The sequence below is a fragment of the Cydia splendana genome, chromosome Z (genome assembly GCF_910591565.1).
Source record: "Cydia splendana chromosome Z, ilCydSple1.2, whole genome shotgun sequence".
NCBI classification, from domain to species: Eukaryota; Metazoa; Arthropoda; class Insecta; order Lepidoptera; family Tortricidae; genus Cydia; species Cydia splendana.
The window spans coordinates 32,558,440-32,578,751 of record NC_085987.1 but is presented as its reverse complement, the minus strand read 5'-3'; the positions used below and the strand labels follow the sequence as shown (position 1 = coordinate 32,578,751).

The following is a 20,312-nucleotide window of genomic DNA, read 5'->3' as shown; positions in this document are numbered from 1 at the left end:
AGGTACCTACATCTTAATTCTAAAATTATATCTACTCTACAAATGTACAAAAATGCGTGTATTTATAATAGTGATAAACAATGCTTGGAGGATATATTTTTATATCGTAGGTTGCCTTTGGTAACCTGCATATAGTAGACATAAAACTAACAGTATCTATAGGTAGTTACTACATTACGCTTTAATAAACAGCGCACGCGAGTTTGAAATTTGAAGTAGGTAAGCAGACCTACTTAACTACATTAAGTAATTTCGGGTTTAATTTAAGAGTAATTTATGCTAGATTGCACTGGTGACTAGAAGTGACTTAATCTAAAGGCGTTGTTTCTCATTATTCTTTTGTGTATGGGACGATTTTACAAATAGTTTTATGGTGCCTCTATTTAAATATTTTAAATAGTGTAATTGATTTGAAGCTTCACTTATCATTTTGCTTATTGTGTAAACACTTGCCATCTGGCTGATTATTGCCCTTAAACTGCCTTAAACTCTATTTAGAAGGTCAAGAAATTGCATGCGATTTACATTACATTGCGGTATTTGGTCGATCGACTGAATTCATTTTAGGTAGTCAGTAGTTAGCAATGTATCGAATATTGCATGCAAGTTCTTGAACCGTCTAAATGGGGTTTTACAGACTCTCGGAGATCCACACCCGTAAGAACACGGAAGAATAGCACGGTTGCACTACACAACACCTTAGGTAGAGCCATTATTGTTTTATCGACAATTAAATAATGTTCTCTAAGATATATCATTGGGAAGTTTTAGTTATGTGAATACGGCAGGTTGTCCGAGCCCAGAGCCAGCGACGTCAGTACGCTGCGGCGCTGCGGATTCACGCCCAGGTTCTCCCAGTTGATCCACGACAGCCGGGCCGTCAGATCTGAACACAAACAAATACATATATATATATATATATATTAGGGTGATTCACTTTTGTATGGAGAAAAAAAAGTTGTAATATTTTTCCTGATTTTGCTCACCAATGGAGTCTCCCCACACTAAAAACTATCTATTTGAATTTTCAAAAGAATCGAATAACGTTTAGAGGTTGCACAAGTTGAAAAGTTAGAGTGAGAACCCCATACATTGCGTGAAAATGAACTATGTTCTAAAATGACAAAATATAATGAACTGATACTAAAATCGAATGAGAAAACTGAATTTTGCGTCTAAAACACGATAAAAGCACTATTCCTCTGGAAACAGGTGGAAAAACTGAAAAATCTTAATTAGAGAACATTTATCGAGTAACCAAAATCCAAGTTTCCTACTAATTTTAAAATTTATTTATATGTAGAAGGTTCAGTATCACACTACTCTCCGCTTTGATGGTAGCCGCTTAAACCATTTTCTACCCTCCGATGTAGAGTCGTTGGTTATTTGAAAAATCTTTGTTGATGTTGTGCAACCTCTAAATCTTGACCGATTTTAATTTTTTTAACGTATAATATTTTTTTATCAGTTAGAACAAGAATTCGAGCAAAGTCAGATGAAAATCGAAAATTCGGAAAAATGAAACACCCTAATATATATATATTATTATTATATTATAAATGATCTCAGTTGGTCGTTAAATAAATGATAATTAAATTATGTACGATATATCATTTGATATTCACCGGTCGCTCTTCGGTGAAGGAAATATCGTGAGGAAACCGGACTAAACCCAATACTCGTAAAGGTCAGAAGGATGGCAGTCGCTTTCGTAAAAACTAGTGCCTACGCCTATTCTTGGTTGGCAAAGTAGCAAAAAGCCGGGTCAAGCGTAAGGAAGATGGTAGGTAATATTACATTTTATATTTGTATCTGCAAAACTTATTATCCTAGCCTAGTTAAACATTTTATGTAGTCACATACTCGCATTAAATAGTAGAAGAGAGTTGAAACAAAAAGGTCCCTGAGAAAATAAAACTTACCACTTGTATTCCAATGTGCTCTGTCTGCTTTGATTTCTCCTCTCAAGCATTTCTCTACGTATGTCAATGGATCATAATCAGCGTCCAAGACCTAAAATAAAAATGATAATTGTAATTACACAATACACCTACAACAGATGTGATTGAGTAAAAGTTTGTAAGCGTTAACATTGAACTCGGATTTGATAGGTGATAAATCTTATTGCTTTTTTTCTGGTGCAGAGCCTTCTCCACTTGATTAAGAGACCAATTTATTCTGCTCACGTCAAATTGTGTTACTTATAATAAGCACGCTATATGAATTTCCCAATATTTTACCACCCTTCTTCGACGACCCTTATGCTACGGATTACGGCGTAGCGCTACGAGCATCGCTAAAAAGTAGCTGTAGTAGGTAAGGTCAGGTGGAGTAAGAGAAACTATGGGGCAAGAGGAACACTTGTAGGGTAAATAAACAGAGATACTGCGTGATTGGCACCTTGGCTAGGGGGCAAAATTTAGAAGGTCATTTTACGTAGGTAGTAACTATTTTTAAGTTTATTAGCTCATTATTTTTATTTTTAGTATAATCATTTAATTTAGTTTGTACTATGTTTAAGTAGGTATCTTTAAGTTTGTATTTTCTTATCTGTAAAGATAGATGTTTGTAAGACTGACCTCCCTGAGTAGAGCGATGTAGGCGATGGCGAGGCGCAGTGTGTCAATTTTGCTGAGCCGCTTCTCGTAGGGGAACGTCGGCACGTGCACGCGCAGCTCGTCGAACGCCGAGTTTATACTGCTAAAGACACAACGTCACACGCACATTTTAGCAACATTCACATTTCAGACACTGACATGTCACAAGTAGGTACATTAGGTACTACTGAGGCCGGGCAATTGGGAATTTATTAATGACTGCGTCGATAAAACCGACGGATATATGCCCTGTCAGATTCACTCCGCAGTCAAAAGTCCGTTGATCACTGTGGCTTATACTACTCTTTGCTTTTAAGCCTATGTAACATGTAGGTAACTTTAATTCTGGAGAAAGTTTGAATGGACTTTTTTATGCGCACGTATGGCCAGGAAATAAGAAATAATAAGTCTAAATTCAACGTTAGCAATACAACATTATACAACATTCTCGCAAAAAGTGCTCGATTTGGAACCACAAGCTTACTTCTGCGAAACTCTTTCTAATGCTAAAAAAACGAAGTGCCTATAAGCTATTGCATGTTCGTATTTAAATGTAACTGCTAATAATTACTTACTATAATTAGGTACTCATCACTGACCTACTCGTGCGAAACTTATCTTAATCACTACACCTTATAAAACAAGTCCCCCGCCGAGTCTGTCTGTCTGTTTGTTCGCGATATACTTAAAAACGGATGTACATGCGGTTTTCACCTATCAATTCTTAAGGAAGGATTAGGTGTATAAATTGTTTAGGTTTTGTTTTGTGTAAATAACCCGCGCGAAACCGGGGTGGGTCGCTAACTACAAATCCTGGTTTAAGTTTGATAGTTGATCGTAACGAAGCCATTATGAAAATTGTAAATAGTGCGAACTGGCATTTAATCTCGTGGTTTAATCAGAGAATAAGATAAAGTAAACATACTGCTTAATATTTATCTTTAGAAGGTTACTTCACTCAATTTTAGTTTCTACGAATGGTTATGTTATAAGCACATTATTTTCAATTAATACTTTTCGAACATAAAAGTGAATTCGAACATAAAAGCTAACATTAAATCAAATTGGATATTTTTTAAAGTTGTGTAAAAATACTACTGCATAAAACGTGTATAAAACCTTCCATGCAATAGATTATTAACGAGATAATTCTCGTCTAGTTAAAGTAGAGTAAATAGTCTCTTACTGGCCGCCTTCCAATAACTGCACACCTTATCCTAAAAGTGAATTTCTGAACTAATGTTATTTTATTAGGTTTACCTGCTTGAATTGTGTGAATAAATAAACATAATTCTTATTTTAGCCATTTTAGTATAGACAATTTACCCTACCAGGGTGCTTAGCCAACGTGCCTATCGTTAACGCTCCGTAGCGTATAGCGTAGTCATCTTCCTCTATCACTTCCTTATTAGTGGGACAGTGACGGTTGCATTTCGTTCGCTTGGCATGTTAGCTACGCACCCTGGTACCTATAAATTATAAAGCATGAAACAAAATGTGCAAATAAAAGGGTACCCATTGGGGCCGGACCTCAGCATCCGTCGGCGCTCGCGGACGTTGGCGGCGGCGCGCTGGACGCGGTACGGGGAGCCTCCGCACTGGTACTCGGGCTCGGTCGACGCCTCCAGCAGGACTTCTGCCAGACAACACTATTATTTACCTGTTGTAATGATTAACTGTAGGTAGGTACATGCCGGTATGGTTCAACGTAACGTAACAGACAATCAGCATTTCTGATTTAGAAATTGACAGGATAATAAAACTTGAAGTTACGCTTTGTGCCTTCCAAATAATGCGCTTAGCAGCTTCAGTCTTTTGTAACTGGTAGCTGCAGGGTTATAATTTCGCTTCTTTTCAAATGAAATTGTAAAAAAAACTGAAAATAGGTCACACATTAAGACAGCTACTGTTGAAGAAAAAGGCGTTCATCATCTCATTAGGGTTATCTTTCTAGATTCAATGACAGAGAGCCGACAAGAGGACTCACCAGAGTGCAGCTGCCTGGTGTGCTGGTGCACGTAGGCGGCAAGCGGGAGCTGCAGCCGGCTGCGCGCCGCTGCGTACACGCACGACGGCAGCTCGGCGTTCAGCGGCGCCTCGTCGTCAGACCCGTCCGCGTACGAGAACTTCATGCCTGTGTACTCCACCCGCCGACTGTCGCTGAACAAAGTTTCACGTGAGTAAGTCTAAACTCTAAACTAAAAGAACCACCTACTACAGACACTTGTTAGTTGTTTTTTATGTTCTTAAAAGTTAAGGATTAGTAAGTTAAGGAAAGTTGCCACAGGGCAAACAATTGCAACCAAAGATTAGTTATAAGGATTGTGAGCTAGAAAATGTTAACCAAATAAAATTCCTAGGCATAATAATTGATACACATAGCAACTGGCACCACCATACAGAGCATATTTTAACCAAATTAGCCAAATTCATATACCCTTTACGAAGACTAAAAAATATATCGTCAGAACAAACAGCCTTACTTGCCTTCCACTCATATATAATGTCAAATCTGCGTTACGGACTAATAATGTGGGGAAACAGCAGCAATAAAGATAGAATCTTCAGATTACAAAAAAAATGCATTCGTTCAATTTACGGTATCAATCAAATGGAATCATGTAGACCATATTTCATTAATAACAGAATACTTACTTTCCCATCACTTTATATATATGAAGTCTGCATATTTGTAAAAAATAATCCAGATTTGTTTCCCGTAAAAAAGTCTACTACTCAACCAATCCGAACCAAATACATGTATGACATAATACGCGCTAACCCTAAATCGGCACTCTTATCAAAAAGCGTTATATGTATGAGTATAAAAATATTTAACAAACTTCCCACAGACCTTAAACAATTGGCATCATTACCTTTCAAAAAAAGCTTGTTTGATTGGCTAATCAAACGGTGCTTTTATAGCATAAATGACTTTTTACAGAGCTAGTACACGTTATTCATTATTATTGAGTCTATCTAGCATAGTTTATTGTTAAAAGTGTTATTGAAGTTTAAAAATTGTATTTAGTTCTAAGACAACTTACCAATATTGTACGCTTTTGTAAGGCAGGATATGGAGAACATAAATATTTTGTACCACCTTTGTAAACCTCACCCATAACCATACAATAAATATTTTTTGATTTTGATTTTGATTTTGATAATGAAGCTTGTCTTGTTCCGACAAATATTAAACACAAAATAATTTTAACCAGCATTTTTATAGAAATTAGGTTGCTTGCAAAAAAATCGAATAATCTCCTATTTTGAAATTGCAATAATTCAGCTTTTTACTTCTAAAGAAATAGGTAGGTAATACATATATGTATAAATAGGTACAGCGTATGTACTTAGACATACATCCCATTACAAGGAATACTTATATGCTTAATTAATGTTCAATATGCACGTTAGAGCGATGCAATATGGAGCGGTGGTGGCCGAGTGGATATGACGTCCGACTTTCAATCCGGAGGTCGCGGGTTCAAATCCTGGCTCGTACCAATGAGTTTTTCGGAACTTATGTACGAAATATCATTTGATGTTTACCACTAGCTTTTCGGTGAAGGAAAACATCGTGAGGAAACCTGCATACATCTGCGAAGAAATTCAAAGGTGTATGTGAAGTCCCCAATCCGCATTGGGCTAGCGTGGGGACTATAGCCCAAGCCCTCTCGCGCATGAGAGGAGGCCTGTGCCCAGCAGTGGGACGTATATAGGCTGAAATGATGATGATGATGATGATGCACGTTAATTAACATTTCAGCTGAAATTCGTAATGCCGATTCCTTTAACTCAACTACGCTGCCAGGAAAATGAAACGATAAATTATCTGACCAAAAATGCCCTACACGAACATTTTAAAAATGCCTATGTTAGGGTACTACCCGATTTTCACTCATTTCTCAAGTCAAATCTATTTTGTAAAATCATGAAATTATAAGATTAGGTACAAAACCTTAATTAGGTACCTACTTATAAAATACATTAGGTACGTGCGTGCGTTTATGGATCGTGTTAAAGAGAATACTAATGTGGTGTAATACTAAACTCAAAACAATATCAGAGAATAATGCCTTAATTTCTGCAAAAGCTTTTTGTAAAATGTTCATTAGTCATTTCATTACTGATCACTAGCATTAACCATACATTATGTAAAATTGCAAGTAAGAAAAAAAATACATTTACCTTAAGGGCGGCGAAGTTGATGAATCTGCAATCTGCGTCCTGGCTCCTGACATACCTTCTTTAACACAAAATGGATAACAGACGAGCACACCAATGTTTCCGCGGCCACCGTTTAACAGTATGAGCTTTTGCGAATCGACTCAATTAATTTTATAGTACCAGGGGTGACCGTCATATTTATCCGACAAACAAGGGGTAGCGAATCTGCTAAAAGCATCTGAGGCCTTACTCCCGTGTGCAAAGTTTTATTTTTGGTTGAGATTTGAGGGGCGGCGCGCCGCCACCCCCGAGTGGGTGTCGCTGTCGAGGACAGAATGGGCGGGGTCTATGCCCACTGTGAAGCAGAGGGTTGTAGCTGATTTTCCATAAACTGAAAATACCTAGGTCACACATTATCCATTTAGATTCTATGTCTTGTTTTCCTGAAGTTATAAGAATAGGGTAGGATTTACTAATATGTCGTTATATCTTCACTTAGTTTACTAATCGATTCTTCAAGAATTCCAAATCTTTCCTTAGTGCTATTGACTAAATCCTTAGACAAAGCTAACGGGGCATATACTTACGTATGAAATATCTAAACATAACAAACATATATACATGAGGTTGAGCAGCTAGTAACAACAGCGCCCTGCATGAGCCTCTCCGGGACACCGCTATCAAAACTATGACAGCTTTAGAGACTGGATACTTGGCCATGGTTCCTTGTCTCCTAATTAGTCATATATTTTATAGTATCCCTTTTTGAGAAGTGCATTTTGGACGTATTTCTTATATGAAGTATAGGGCAGGTCCCATGCCTCTACGGGTACTTAGCAATATTGCTAATTGTCGATATAATAACACATTTAAATACTGGTTGTTTGATTATTTCTAGATATACATAACATACAGACAAACACACGTTGATAAGTTTATACCGCGTGTGATAAGTGAATCTCTTCTAAGACGTGTTTTCAGAGAAATACTTAGTCAAATGCATATTTTGCTAAATTTGGTTACTTCCTTTTCCATGGCCGAATATACAATACGAGGGTCGCACTGAAAGATTCGGGAATGGGACACTTAGAAATAACATAATAGAAACAGGCATATAATTTATAAAAATGTAACTCTTTATAAAACTTTTAAGGTATATTCCATTTGGTTGTCATTTGTATTTAAGAATTACTGGCAATTTGAAAATTGTATGTCGAACATTATTTGAATTTTTGGCCAAGTGATTTTTCGGATCATATTTTTAAACGGTTTTCAATATGCCCTCAGCGAACAAATAAAAGTTACAATGGGCTTCTGTTATTTTTTTATGAACTAGAGTTCATCGTACGCTCGTTTGCAGTTAAAATTAAATATGAAAGTCACTTTCATTTTATCCCATGGGTGATCTTAAAGAAGCATGTCATTCCAAAGCGACGTCAAAAATTAAAATCGCATTTGTGCTGTTAATTAAAAAGACTGCCAAAAAAGTTGCATATCGGCAGATTTCGACATTCCTAAATATTCATATGACAACAGTAAAAAAATCTTTTATATATATATATATATATGTAAAAAAACTTCAATTCCGTTGGCTACTCCACGAATTTCATACAAAACCACTAAGGCCCCAAAATCGCCATACAAAAAGGACTTTGGGATTATGAGCCGTGTGCATTACAGAATGATTACTTTCAAAAGAAAATTTATATGCGTGGTCAGTTTGAGTTTAAGTATGCATTACAATAAAGATTGACTGTCTAGATGCGACAGTTTTCTCTATTCCCGACATTTTCAGTGCAACCCTCGTACCTGTGGGAGGGTACCTACCGTCGGATCGATGCTCAGCGTGCCCTCCCATTGGAGGGCGCAGGCGTGCTCCTGACAGTTCCCATAAACCACACTCCAGGAGCCTTCCACTTCAGTGATGCAGATGTTTCTGTTAGGATAATGTACGTAAGCTACGGCAAGAAATTACTGTGTTTACACAAGCCTGTCTCTCCATGATGTCTCTCCATCTTATTCAATAATCTAATCCACTTTCTTACGAGTTAAAATAAAGCAAGCTAAAGTAAAACCCTCCATTTACTGATGGAGTCTGATTTCTAGTTGCTTCTAATAGTCAGGGTTTTTTGTAGTTACTCGAGCGCGTCAGATTAATATATGAGTGATATCTTGCTATCAAAATCACCGAATCCACAATCTGCTTACCGGTTTTTTTTAACTCCACCAACCCCCCGAAATTAAACTAAAATCTGTAGACGGTTTCCTGCTCGCTAATCTTTCGATTCCAATAGGTCTCTACGACGGGTCTATATTAATTCGCATAACGTAATACTCCTAATTCGAATTGGCATAACGTATGTTACGCATAATTTCTAATGTTAATGCGCATAACGTAAATTGTCATAACGATGACTTGGGATAAATATAATAAGCATAAAGTTACTTTGCATAATTATTAAATGGTATAAATATAAAAGGTAAATAAATAAAAATGTAGACAGAGCGGCTCGAATGAAGGTTCAGTAGGTTCGGAACAACGAAGTTGTAAGTTAATGTAGCGCTTTCTTAGATCACAAATATCACAATACGGTTGCCAAAAATTTTATTAGTAATCTTGCGGCCTTTCTCTAGGGACTTCAGCGATTCGAATCCTGAGTATTTGACTTTTGCTCGATAAAAAAAATCACTAAAATAGGTCAAAAATGCACTTTAAAAAAATTTGCACAAACAAAAACAAAATATGAAAATTATTTCTAAGCTTTAAAATAATCAAAAATTATTAAAAAAAAAGAAGAACACGAACTTACTACGTTTTAATAATGTTTTACAGCAAAAAGATTATTATTTGTTACAACAGCTTTGCTTCGTTTCGCTCGATCCTGTCTTAGCCTTGTGAACCTGACCAAACCGAGTTGGTTTTGCCTTGATCCATCTAATTCTCTTGCTTTATTAAATTATGCTAATTCATTTTGTGTCAAATAAAGTTATAGTTAATAATGTTATGCATATTTAAATTATGCGGATTCATTATTATGCGCAATAAGTGGTATGCTTTTTTAATATTATGCCTGTTCAATGTTATGCACAATTATGTTATGCCAAACCTGTTATGCGAATTCATATTATGACAATTAATATTAGGCGTATTAAGGGGCACCCCTCTACGACACTCGAGTAATTACACATTTAGCATCGCCGCCTCCCCGACTATCCATAGTTTACTTAAGATTTTCAAAGCTTCCTTTTACTTATGATATGCTTCTTGCAGTTTCATTGTGTCGGGTCTACGAGTAGTAAATTTTGTTAATTCACAACGCAACGTTGTGAAGTTATGAGCAGCAGATTTGATCATTTGATATTAATTTTAACTCGATACCTTCACGCGTTCTTGAGAACTACACACCTACAGGGTCTTGACAGTCGGGCGAGAAAGTGATTGTTTCGTTTTAGAGAAAAACATCTCATCATCATTTAAGAAAAAAAAACAATTTGTGTTTGCGTGACAGTGGAGATATTGTACTTTAGTCAAAATAAATAAAAAGTTGACCTCCAATGGCAAAGTTCATTTTAGGTACTTAACTTTTTTCATGCGATAAATGGTGGGTCCCATGGGGCCTAAACACGCAGCACCTATTAATTATCAGGCAATTTCGGCGAGAGATGTAATTTGTAGGTAATTTTGGAAGCTGTGCCCGAGTCAGGCCAGTAATTGATTTGTCGCGGGTGCGCGCGAGCCACGCGCCGGCACGCGCGACCACGCCCCGCACGAATATGTTTGATAGTTTTCGCGTGAGATCTCTTGTCGGCCGAGTTGTGTGATACAAGCAGAGTGCCTTGTTGAACGCATGTGTGCACAACTGTGTTCACGAGTGACGCGACCCTTTTAATTGCTTTGTCGAATGCCAACCACAGGACGCGGGTAGTCCTTTTGATTTTATCAATCCCGGGGCTATATACTCTGACTTGATGCATCTTTATACATTAGAAGGCATTTCCATTTTTCCAATAAACACAGTTTACGTACGTACTTTTGGACCGCCACTGGTTCACTGGTTCGTTTTTGGGAAAAGATAAGGGTAATTTACGTAGTTTGTACAGTGGCGGTCCAAAGGTATCTACAGTACGAAAAATACAAAGGATACATCTGAATGTAGGTATACGATTGAATATTAAGTTTACTCCAAATGACTTTTACTAGGACCAATCTCAAAATCGCCCGCTATTAGTTGACCCTGGCTTGACCCATAAAAAACTTCAAGATCTACAAACATCAGAATGTATGAAACAACCACATCAACGACGACCAAAAAGCTTTTGTATTTGACCATATAAGCTTTTGCAAAGTTGAGTTTACAATTTAAATATGTAAGCGGCTAGCCTCCAACTCTTTAGATAATTATTATGCACCACATCCCGACTTTGATTGACATCTCTTGGATTTAAATATTCCCCAATCAACTTTCACATGGGTCTTAATTTAATTTAAAAAGTCTTAAACCAACATTTCTAACCGCGTTTTAACTTCTACGGTTGGATTTGGTTAATTTATTTATTTGTCTGCATATGGTCTGGTGGGATTATCCTCGGAGAGTGCACGTGAGCCGGCGCGCGGCGGCCGCGCGCCCGCCACGCGCCGTGCTCGCTGCCCAAGTGCCCGGAACATGTACCGACTCCTTTGCAAAACCTTTTTCTAACTACAATTAATTAATCCGTGTCGTGAACTACATTCAAACACTGTCATTAAAGTGGCGGTGCGTTTCGCAGAATATAAGTACTTGTACGCATTCGAAATAATAACAAGGCAGTTCCCTGCGTGCTTGTAATTTTGAGGATGTTGAACTTCTCTCTTAAACCTGTTTAATATTTTTCGATTTAAATTCTTCTGAAGATACAAATACTTATGGCTGAACTTATAGTACCTATACGTGTTGTGACCTCAATACCAGTTTACAAAATTACATGGGCATCTCGCCAATCTCTGTTGCCTGTTATTGTACGTTCGGTTGTGTCATGATATGATAAACAATGAGGTTTTCTCGAGCGACTTTAATATGGGGTTCATCAAAAAAGGAGTGTACAGGTTTTTAAAGGGTCGCAACACGCATGTATAACACACATGGAGTTGCATGCGTCCATAGGCTACAGTAACCGCTTACCATAAGCATCAGCGGGCGGGTATTGCAAGAATACAATAGTGATGAACATAATGTAATGCGGGCGTAATAGAATACACTTGATAGCCTATTTGATAGCTCTCAATTTACTTTCACTACAGGATAAGCTAGGTCCCAAATCAGTGTATGTGTACGTACCTAAATGCCTGTCTATCGCGACCCGCGTAAAGAATACAACCCCAACCCGTATTTGTCTGTTTGTTGTTTTTGAGCATTTATTATACGCAATTATCAACTAGTCATCTGCAGGCCCTTTCATTTCAATTGATGACACTGGTTCTCAAACAGTAGCTATGGAAAAACGAAACGTAACAAAATTTTGAAAGCAATAGTATTTTTGTATTGTTGCATTTTTTATCCGATTATTTAAATTTTCTTGTTTTTTTATAGGCCAATCAAATTAGATGCAAAAAACCACACTTGCACACCTGCGGGCTCAGCACGGTTCCATTTTTATCGACTATCACTATGCGCGTCCCTTTCGCACTTACATACTTGTTAGAACGTGACAGGCATGGTGACAAGGGATAAACACGCGACCGTGCTAAGCCGCCTGGTGTTGCGTAAACTCGGATCACACGCACTTAAGACCAAATGAAGGTATTAAAACGTTTTCGAGCTTGTTGGGAATAAAATGTAATTACTTAAAAAAATCTAATTTTATTAGGCCGTTAGAAAAAATAACAGACTTAAATATACATTTCGAATATCCTTTAGATATTTAGTTGATGATGATGATAATTATGTTTTTCTACTCGTCGACCGTAATTCTTGAATTAAGATTTCTTATACCAAACTGCAATTGGATATTTTTAATGTATGGGCTCCCAACTCAACTATAATATTCATTTCGATACAGTTTACTCAACTATAATGAAATACCAATCATAGCTCGCCGCGATCAAGAGGACGAAACAAAACCATAGCTCAAATTAATTATTTATTTTAGGTTGTATAGTAGAAACAATTGGTTCATAAGTCAGAACCGCGCATGTGACACCCTTAATATAGCAACATCCATAGACTACGAAAACCACTTAGTGTTGCTTGTTAGTCTCCATAGGCTACGGTGGCCAAAATCGAGAAAACAACTGTCTAAAAATATAATTTAGCGCGGAGCAAGTACCAGGGCCTCATGAGTTACGAGAAGTTGTCGTTGACCAACCCGCCGTGGGGCGCGGGGCGCGGCGGCCGGGTCGCGTATGTGTATGAAGGTATCGCAGCTGCTCGCTTATCTTAGCTGTATACTTTTGGTTTGGTTTGTTTGTATGATTCTACTAGTTTAAAGTATTATTTTTGTTGACTCGTAGAAAAAGTATTGTATACAATAGTGATATAATCAACCTTTTCAATCTCGTACCTCACTTAGGCAACTCAGCAAGCTTCGTTGCCTAAACACGGTACTCGACTGAAAAGCTCTCTATTATATCACGATTGTATAAAATACTAATTGTAGTATTTGATTACGTTGTTACAGAACACTATTGTAATTCTGTAAGACTTAGGAGCAGTGAAATAAATTGCAAATAAAAATAGACATGCATAGTTTGAGCAGCTCCGTGCGATCGAGTTTATCCTCGCGAGCGGGGGTTCGGCCCTCGCCCCTCGGTTCGATGGGAACAACACACAAATTACCCAAAACCAATTGTATAATGTGTTCACGCCATTTAACGAGACACGGTCCGCTTCTGAAGAGCACAGTTTATTTTATTTGTCTTTTTGTACTTGTGCTAAAGTCCGTAAGTTACATGTTGGATAAACTACGAATAATTTCCGTACCTACCTATTTAAATACGGAGATTCTAGAGGTATTACATTATAATTATGAAACAATATTATTCAATTAGAAGTCTATTGCAAACAAAATTCAAAACAGCTTAGCGGACCATTATATTTTTGACCCTGGAGTCGTAGCAACTGTTAATAATCGGAGGTCGAATAAATATGCGCACTTGCCTATGAAATTCATGTTCCAATGTTTTGTTCCTTCGACAGGATCGATAGTGTGACCTGGATCATACCAAACCAGTAGCAAAGGAGACAAATCAAACGATGAAATTGTTAACAAAACATTTATATAATAATACATACAGGTTATCTTAGCAGCAATAAGTATATCAGTTTTGTTTATTGTCTTTGTTCGAGTCTATTTTGGGAGGCATCTTGATTTCCTCGACAGCCAGGTTCTCGGAGCTGGACCGCAGCTCCACGTACCGGTAGCGGAACGCCATTGCCATGAAGATAAGGATGTCCAGCACCATCAGCCCCGCGAATAGGAAGAACTCCTTCCACTATAAACAAACGATATTTGGGGAATAAGCATAAGCCCATACTCGTAGATATATACCTACATATCCATCAGTGTTAAAGCATCTATAGAACTTGAGCACTATCGGGTTGCCTGGTTAAACTGAAACTATTAATATAATTTGGAAGTAGCAAATTCATTTTGCTGCTTCCATCAATTAAATTACAGCAGAATCTCAGCGATAATAAAATACAAAGGCGTAGTAACGATTTGTCATTGGGTGTGTCGTTATTCCTTCTAGCGGCTCCATTGTTAAAAAAATCAATTTGTATAAGTTTGTTCATGAATTAAATTATTATTAAAAATTGTTTGAGAGAGCCATAACAAATTTCTGTTCGAAATAGTGCGCGACCTATCCTGGCACGGAGTCGGATTGGTGTATTTTTTCATAGTTAGGTATATATTTCCAAGCCTAAACACAAACCCTTTACCATCTCTACTAGAGTTAGGATTCTAGGTACCGACATTTCGAATACATACCTGAGCGTCCAAGAAGTTTCCCTCAACAATGAGCACGACGATCAAGTTGCCGATGGCGACGGTGAGCAGCCACACGGCTTGCAGCACGGACTTCATGCTGGCCGGCGCCTGCGTGAACGAGAACTCCAGCCCCGTCACCGAGAACATCACCTCGGCCATCGTGATCACCACGTACTGCGGGATCAGCCACAGGATGTGCACGCTGTTCGGCGGCGTGATCATCACGCCCTCCGCAACCTGAAATAACGTATAGGTAAGTAGGTACATGCGCATGCTATTTTCATTACATTGCGGTTTTGATTGATGGACTGAACTAAATAATTGTACTTCAAGTGTAGTAAGGTAAATGTACTAGTGCTCGACATGCTAATGCGCAATAGATGATACCTTGCTGTCACCTCTATTGACAATAACTTAAGTTTCTAGATGACATGTAGGTACTGGGACCGCGTCGAGCACCAGTACGTTTACCTTAGTGATTCGAAAATTGCATGGGATTTCTTGCACCGTCTAAGGAGCTTGGAACGCGGTGTTTATATGGAATTGCTGGTTAATGCATGTGTGCAGTCACGTTGATGGCATTATTAGAGGTGTGACTTAGTTTCCTAGATAATCTTTATGGCAACCGCCTACTTAGGTACTATACTATAAGTAGTTTTGTTGCGTCCGCAAAAATGTGTGCAGCATGAATTATAATTAAAATTACCAATCATTTATTTGAAAAAAAAAACAATAGTTTATTAGTAATAATTTGCATTATCAATTTTATCATACGTACGTAAGTTCCATTTGAATCTTCATACACATTGATTGTGTACACGCCGCCAGTTTCGAATGAGTAGTCAGTCAGCACGGTCTGGTCGGCCACGACTACGTCGTACCGACCTCTCTCTATTATTTCCTTATCCTTATCACTACTTTTTAGACTTAACTTTGTTTTGTTTTTCTTTACGTCTACAATTGATATTTCAGCGATACCTCTAATATTGGATAAAAATCTGAAAAAGGACATAAGTAGGTACCTATAGGTATTCATATTTTTATGGACTTATAAAATGAGTAGAACTTCATACGTTGGGGAAAATACAATTAAATGAGAATTTGTTTTATTTACTCTGATATTGATAACAACTGGGAATTAAAAACTGGGAGCGGAACCAGTATCTTAATCCTTCCCACGAGTTTGACACTGACATATTCGCTAGCGACTGCGTAAACTGACATATTCGCTAGCGACTGCGTAAACTAACTCACAATGCATCTCCCTCGTCCCTCGTACTAACATTGGTGTGAGCGAGCTGCACTGCGTTTGAGTTGACGCAGTCGCTAGAGTTTAAGGACCTGTAAACTCATGGTGAAAAAGAGTAAAACTGACATTTGTATTCTCTAGATCGAGGTTTCTCAAACCCTGTACTATGTACGCGAAGCCCCAGGGTTCCAGAGTTTTGACAAAAGATCACAGTCGTCTTATAAATTTAAGGCTACAAATATAATGACCACCAAAAAATACTTTGGTACCCTAAATAAAAAAATCATGCTTACCAAAAAATATTACTGAACACCAAAAAAATAAGGCCTAAAAATACAAAAGTACCACCATTTTAATTACGACTGCACTTCAAATTGTATTCAAATACCAAATATATTGAATGATCACCAAATATCATTAATGATCACCAAATCTTGAAGACCAAATTAATGCGATATTTTCACCTAAATAAACCACTATGATTACCAAAAAATGTATACATATTACCAAATAAAGTAAACTGATGCCAAAATTACTAGCCCCTCCCGCTCAACCCCCCGTAGCCCGCACCGCATACCTACCTAACCTAATCTACTTTTCTAGTAGCATTTCGTTATGCGTTTCGTTATGTAAGTTAAACTGCTATCACTTAAGTGGGTTAGGTTAGGTTAGCACTGCGACCCTTACAGAAACGAAATGGTACTAAAAAAGTAGGTTAGGTTAAGTTTCAACTGCTACCCATACAGATACGAAACGCTACTAGAGAAGTGGGTTGGGTTAGGTTTGAACTGCGACCCTTACAGAAAAGAAATGCTACTAGAAAAGTGGGTTAGGTTAGGTTTGAACTGCGACCCATACAGAAACGAAATGCTACTAGAAAAGTGGGTTAGGTTAGGTTTGAACTGCGACCCTTGCAGAAAAGAAATGCTACTAGAAAAGTGGGTTAGGTTAGGTTTGAACTGTGACCCTTACAGAAACAAAATGCTACTAGAAAAGTGGGTTAGGTTAGGTTAGAACTGCGACTGTTACAGAAATAAAATGCTACTAGAAAAAGGTGACGAAGTGGATTCATTAATTTAATAGCATAACGATATATTAAATATTTGCACATTTTAAATTAAAATGTGGTTACAATTTTTGTGATCATTTACTATTTTTGCGTTTACAATGATTATTTTGGAGTAATTTGCTTTAGTAGGATAGCAAGATTTAAAAATTTGGTTATCATTTTACATTAAAATGGAGTTCTAATTTTGGTGGTCATTTACTATTTTTGGGTTTACAATGATTATTTTGGTGTCAATTTCTTTAATAGGATAGCAAGATGTAAAAATTTGGTTATCATTTCACATTAAAATGGGGTTTGAAATTTGGTAATCATTGACTATTTTTGGGTTAATAATGATTAGTTTGGTGTCATTTCCGTTAAAAGGATAGTAAAATGTAATAAAATTGGTAATCATTTCACATTAAAATGGTGTTATAAATTTGGTGATCATTCATGATTTTAGGGTGGTAAAATAGATTTTTTTGGTATTAAATTTTACTAAATCTGGTGATCAGTTAAATAGCAGCCTAAATTTAATAAAGGTACTACGTCTATCTAGAGACATATCGTTATTAGAATATTAGAAATAAGTATTAAATACACAGAATTTCCATTTGTTTCTCACTTCGCATAGTTCTAACTCCTAATCAAAACATTTGACACGTGAGTGATTTTAATTTAGAACTCGTGATAAAATCGGACACAATTGTTACAAAACATACTAAAACAAAAGTGAGTAATGCGTGGAAGGTGGTATTTCTTATTACTTTCACTGTTTTCAAAAGTTATGTCTCGCGAAGTTTGGGTAAATGTAAAACAAGGAAAACTAGTCGGTCTCGAAGTAGCCACAGTCTTGGAAGGGAAACGTTTCCATGCCTTCTACAAAGTTCCTTATGCTCGGCCTCCAATTAGAAAATTGAGATTCAAAGACCCAGTAGCTCCGAAGAAATGGAAAAGTTTTTGGGACGCAACCCTGGAGTTCCACGGTGCTTGCGCGCAGCCACATATCGTTCACAAGCACGCCCAGTACGGCAACGAAGACTGCCTCTATATGAACATATTCACACCACAAATACTAAGAACTGATACAGATCCGCTGAAGCCGGTGATCGTCTGGATTCATGGTTATGCATTTGCGTCGAGTTTCAGTCATTTACACGGCGCTGACTTCCTTATAAACAATGATGTTTTATTTGTAACCGTCACACATAGAATAGGGCCTTTCGGATTCCTTAAAATCAACGAAACTGATACACATGCTAACATGGGGCTTAAAGATATAGTGATGGCTTTAAAGTGGATAAAGAAAAATATAAGGAGCTTCGCTGGTGACAGCAAGAGAGTGACAGTCATGGGCAGTGGATCGGCAGCTACCTTTTTGTCTTGGTTATTGATGACAAAGGCACGTAATCTCTTTTCAAAGATGATTCTACAGAGCGGGGCATTATTTTCTGCTTCGCTTGTTTCACGTGAAAGAGATTTAGAACTTGATAGGCTATCCAAGGAGCTACTTAAACATGATGTTAAGAAGCTATTAAGTGCCTCCACGCAGAAAATTATTTCAGCATCACAGAAGATTTACAACGCTATTGATGTTATTAATTATCAGAGACCCGTGGTCCCATTCTCACCTACTATAGAGAGGAAATCAAACAAGTCTTTGATCACGATGCATCCGGACGATTTTTTTCGGCGTACACCAAATCTCAAGCTCAGTAAACCCATGATCGTAGGGTACAATAGCCAAGAGAGTATTTCAGAAGTAATACCGTTTATACACAATCCTGAGTATTTGAAAATGTTTTCCAGTATCTTCAAATTTATGGTACCTTTTTCTGATGGGTGTCGTCATAATTATACATCAGCAGTATATAAACTAGTAGCAAATAAGATAAAGAGCAAATATTTCAGGGAGAGTATATCAGAAAAGTCAGTTAATGATTTTGTGCGCTATACTTCAGATCTTTATAAATATCCTATATTCAAGTTTATAAAAGCCTCTTTGAAGTTTAACTCAAACAAGGTGTTCATGTATAAGTTTAACTTTGTTGGAAAATTTAATGCGGTTAAAAGTTCTGCTCTAGCTGGAACCAATATTCCGATAAAAGGTGCAGCGAGCGGAGATGAAATATGTTATTTGCTCAAATGTGAGCCTATGTGGGAAAATTACGTGAGTTTGAAAAATAGCACTGGTGACAATAACAAAATGATGATAAAACAATTGGCAGAATGGTGGGCCAATTTTGCTAAATTTGGAGAGCCTACACCTGCGTCGAGGTACCATTGGCCAGCAATCACTTTAGAAGACGATAGTTTAATGCTAATTGGTAAAGAAAGCAAATTAGTGCATCCTTGGTCTGACAAAAAAGCATACACATTTTGGGATGAAATTTACGAAAATCACTACAGCAGTGAGGTTTGCGATAGGACAAAACACGACGAGTTGTAAATGTAAGCTGTTGTATGTAAGAATGTGACCGAGATAGATTTTGATATTGCAGGTACAGTTACCTGCAATTATAAGTTAAAGGCGGCAAAAATATCTGACACTATCTTATTCGTAGAGCCATAAGAGCGTGTTACATATTTTTGCTGTCTACGGAGGTGATTGTACCTACAGCTTAATGGTGTTAAATAATAAAATTAAAAATGTATAACTTTACCTTACACCGACTCCACCAATAACTTTTTCATTGTCGTCCGTAAAATTGTAGACGCCTTCATTACTAACAAAGAAGGAATTAGCGGTTTTTTGTTTTAAATTAAATGTCCCATTGTAATTTACACCAGCACACTCTGTATTAGCGTTTCCTTGCAACGAATAAGGGAGGTCTATGAAATTATCCGTCGCGATATCCAAATGTTCATATACAGATAGTGGTGGGACATGGAATTCTCTTAAGTTATTTTCGTGCAGGACACTTAATGTTAAATTACAGTCGAATCCGTTGTACACTCTCAATTGTGCCAGTCCAGCTGCTACAGGTGTACCATATGTTGGCTGCAAACAAATTGTATTTTTATCATAAATATTTATTCAAATGGTGATGAAAATATCTATATTACTTAACTAGATACTAATAAATATACCAACCAGAAGGCTCAACTCCACAATACCGGAGATGACGAAAGCTCCAGCTGCTAAAAGGCCTCCCCATATCATTTTGTGAAGGGGTTTACTTATAAGTTTGCACCACGTCATGAAAGGGTATATTGCCTAAAAAAGTAGTAGTAAGTAGTAGTGAAGAATTTATAATATTACGAACTGTTTACTCATCTGGTT

The 20,312-nt window shown here is 37.3% G+C and overlaps 3 protein-coding genes across 6 annotated transcripts in view; 1 reads left to right on the top strand and 2 right to left on the bottom strand.

The window, feature by feature from the left end:
* Positions 1 to 711: 711 nt before the first annotated feature.
* Positions 712 to 7,149, bottom strand: LOC134804883 (pancreas transcription factor 1 subunit alpha). Of its 3 annotated transcripts, none has more exons than XM_063778190.1 (6): positions 6,789 to 7,149; positions 4,585 to 4,757; positions 4,113 to 4,233; positions 2,580 to 2,700; positions 1,923 to 2,013; positions 712 to 886 (listed from the first exon to the last, which is right to left on the bottom strand). In XM_063778190.1, the coding sequence occupies exons 1-6, from the start codon at positions 6,839 to 6,841 to the stop codon at positions 768 to 770; spliced, it is 678 nt and encodes a 225-aa protein (XP_063634260.1). In that variant the 5' UTR covers positions 6,842 to 7,149; the 3' UTR covers positions 712 to 767. The 3 variants fall into 3 exon arrangements, with proteins under 3 accessions (XP_063634260.1, XP_063634261.1, XP_063634262.1); XM_063778191.1 differs by having other exon boundaries at positions 2,580 to 2,697; XM_063778192.1 differs by having other exon boundaries at positions 4,128 to 4,233.
* A 6,853-nt stretch (positions 7,150 to 14,002) lies between these two features.
* LOC134804769 (peptide transporter family 1-like) overlaps positions 14,003 to 20,312 on the bottom strand; it is a 48,881-nt gene continuing 42,571 nt past the window's right edge. For both annotated transcript variants that reach the window (XM_063777991.1, XM_063777992.1), the window contains exons 9-13: positions 20,124 to 20,246; positions 19,693 to 20,030; positions 15,511 to 15,730; positions 14,733 to 14,969; positions 14,003 to 14,235 (exon numbers count right to left, since the gene is read on the bottom strand). In XM_063777991.1, the coding sequence (XP_063634061.1) occupies positions 14,062 to 14,235; positions 14,733 to 14,969; positions 15,511 to 15,730; positions 19,693 to 20,030; positions 20,124 to 20,246 (1,092 nt within the window). In that variant the 3' untranslated portion in view covers positions 14,003 to 14,061. The remainder of the gene's footprint in view (positions 14,236 to 14,732; positions 14,970 to 15,510; positions 15,731 to 19,692; positions 20,031 to 20,123; positions 20,247 to 20,312) is intronic.
* On the top strand, positions 17,564 to 19,691 carry LOC134804787 (juvenile hormone esterase-like). Its single transcript, XM_063778027.1, has one exon. It carries the CDS (start codon positions 17,769 to 17,771, stop codon positions 19,476 to 19,478), a length of 1,710 nt encoding a protein of 569 aa, XP_063634097.1. The 5' UTR covers positions 17,564 to 17,768; the 3' UTR covers positions 19,479 to 19,691.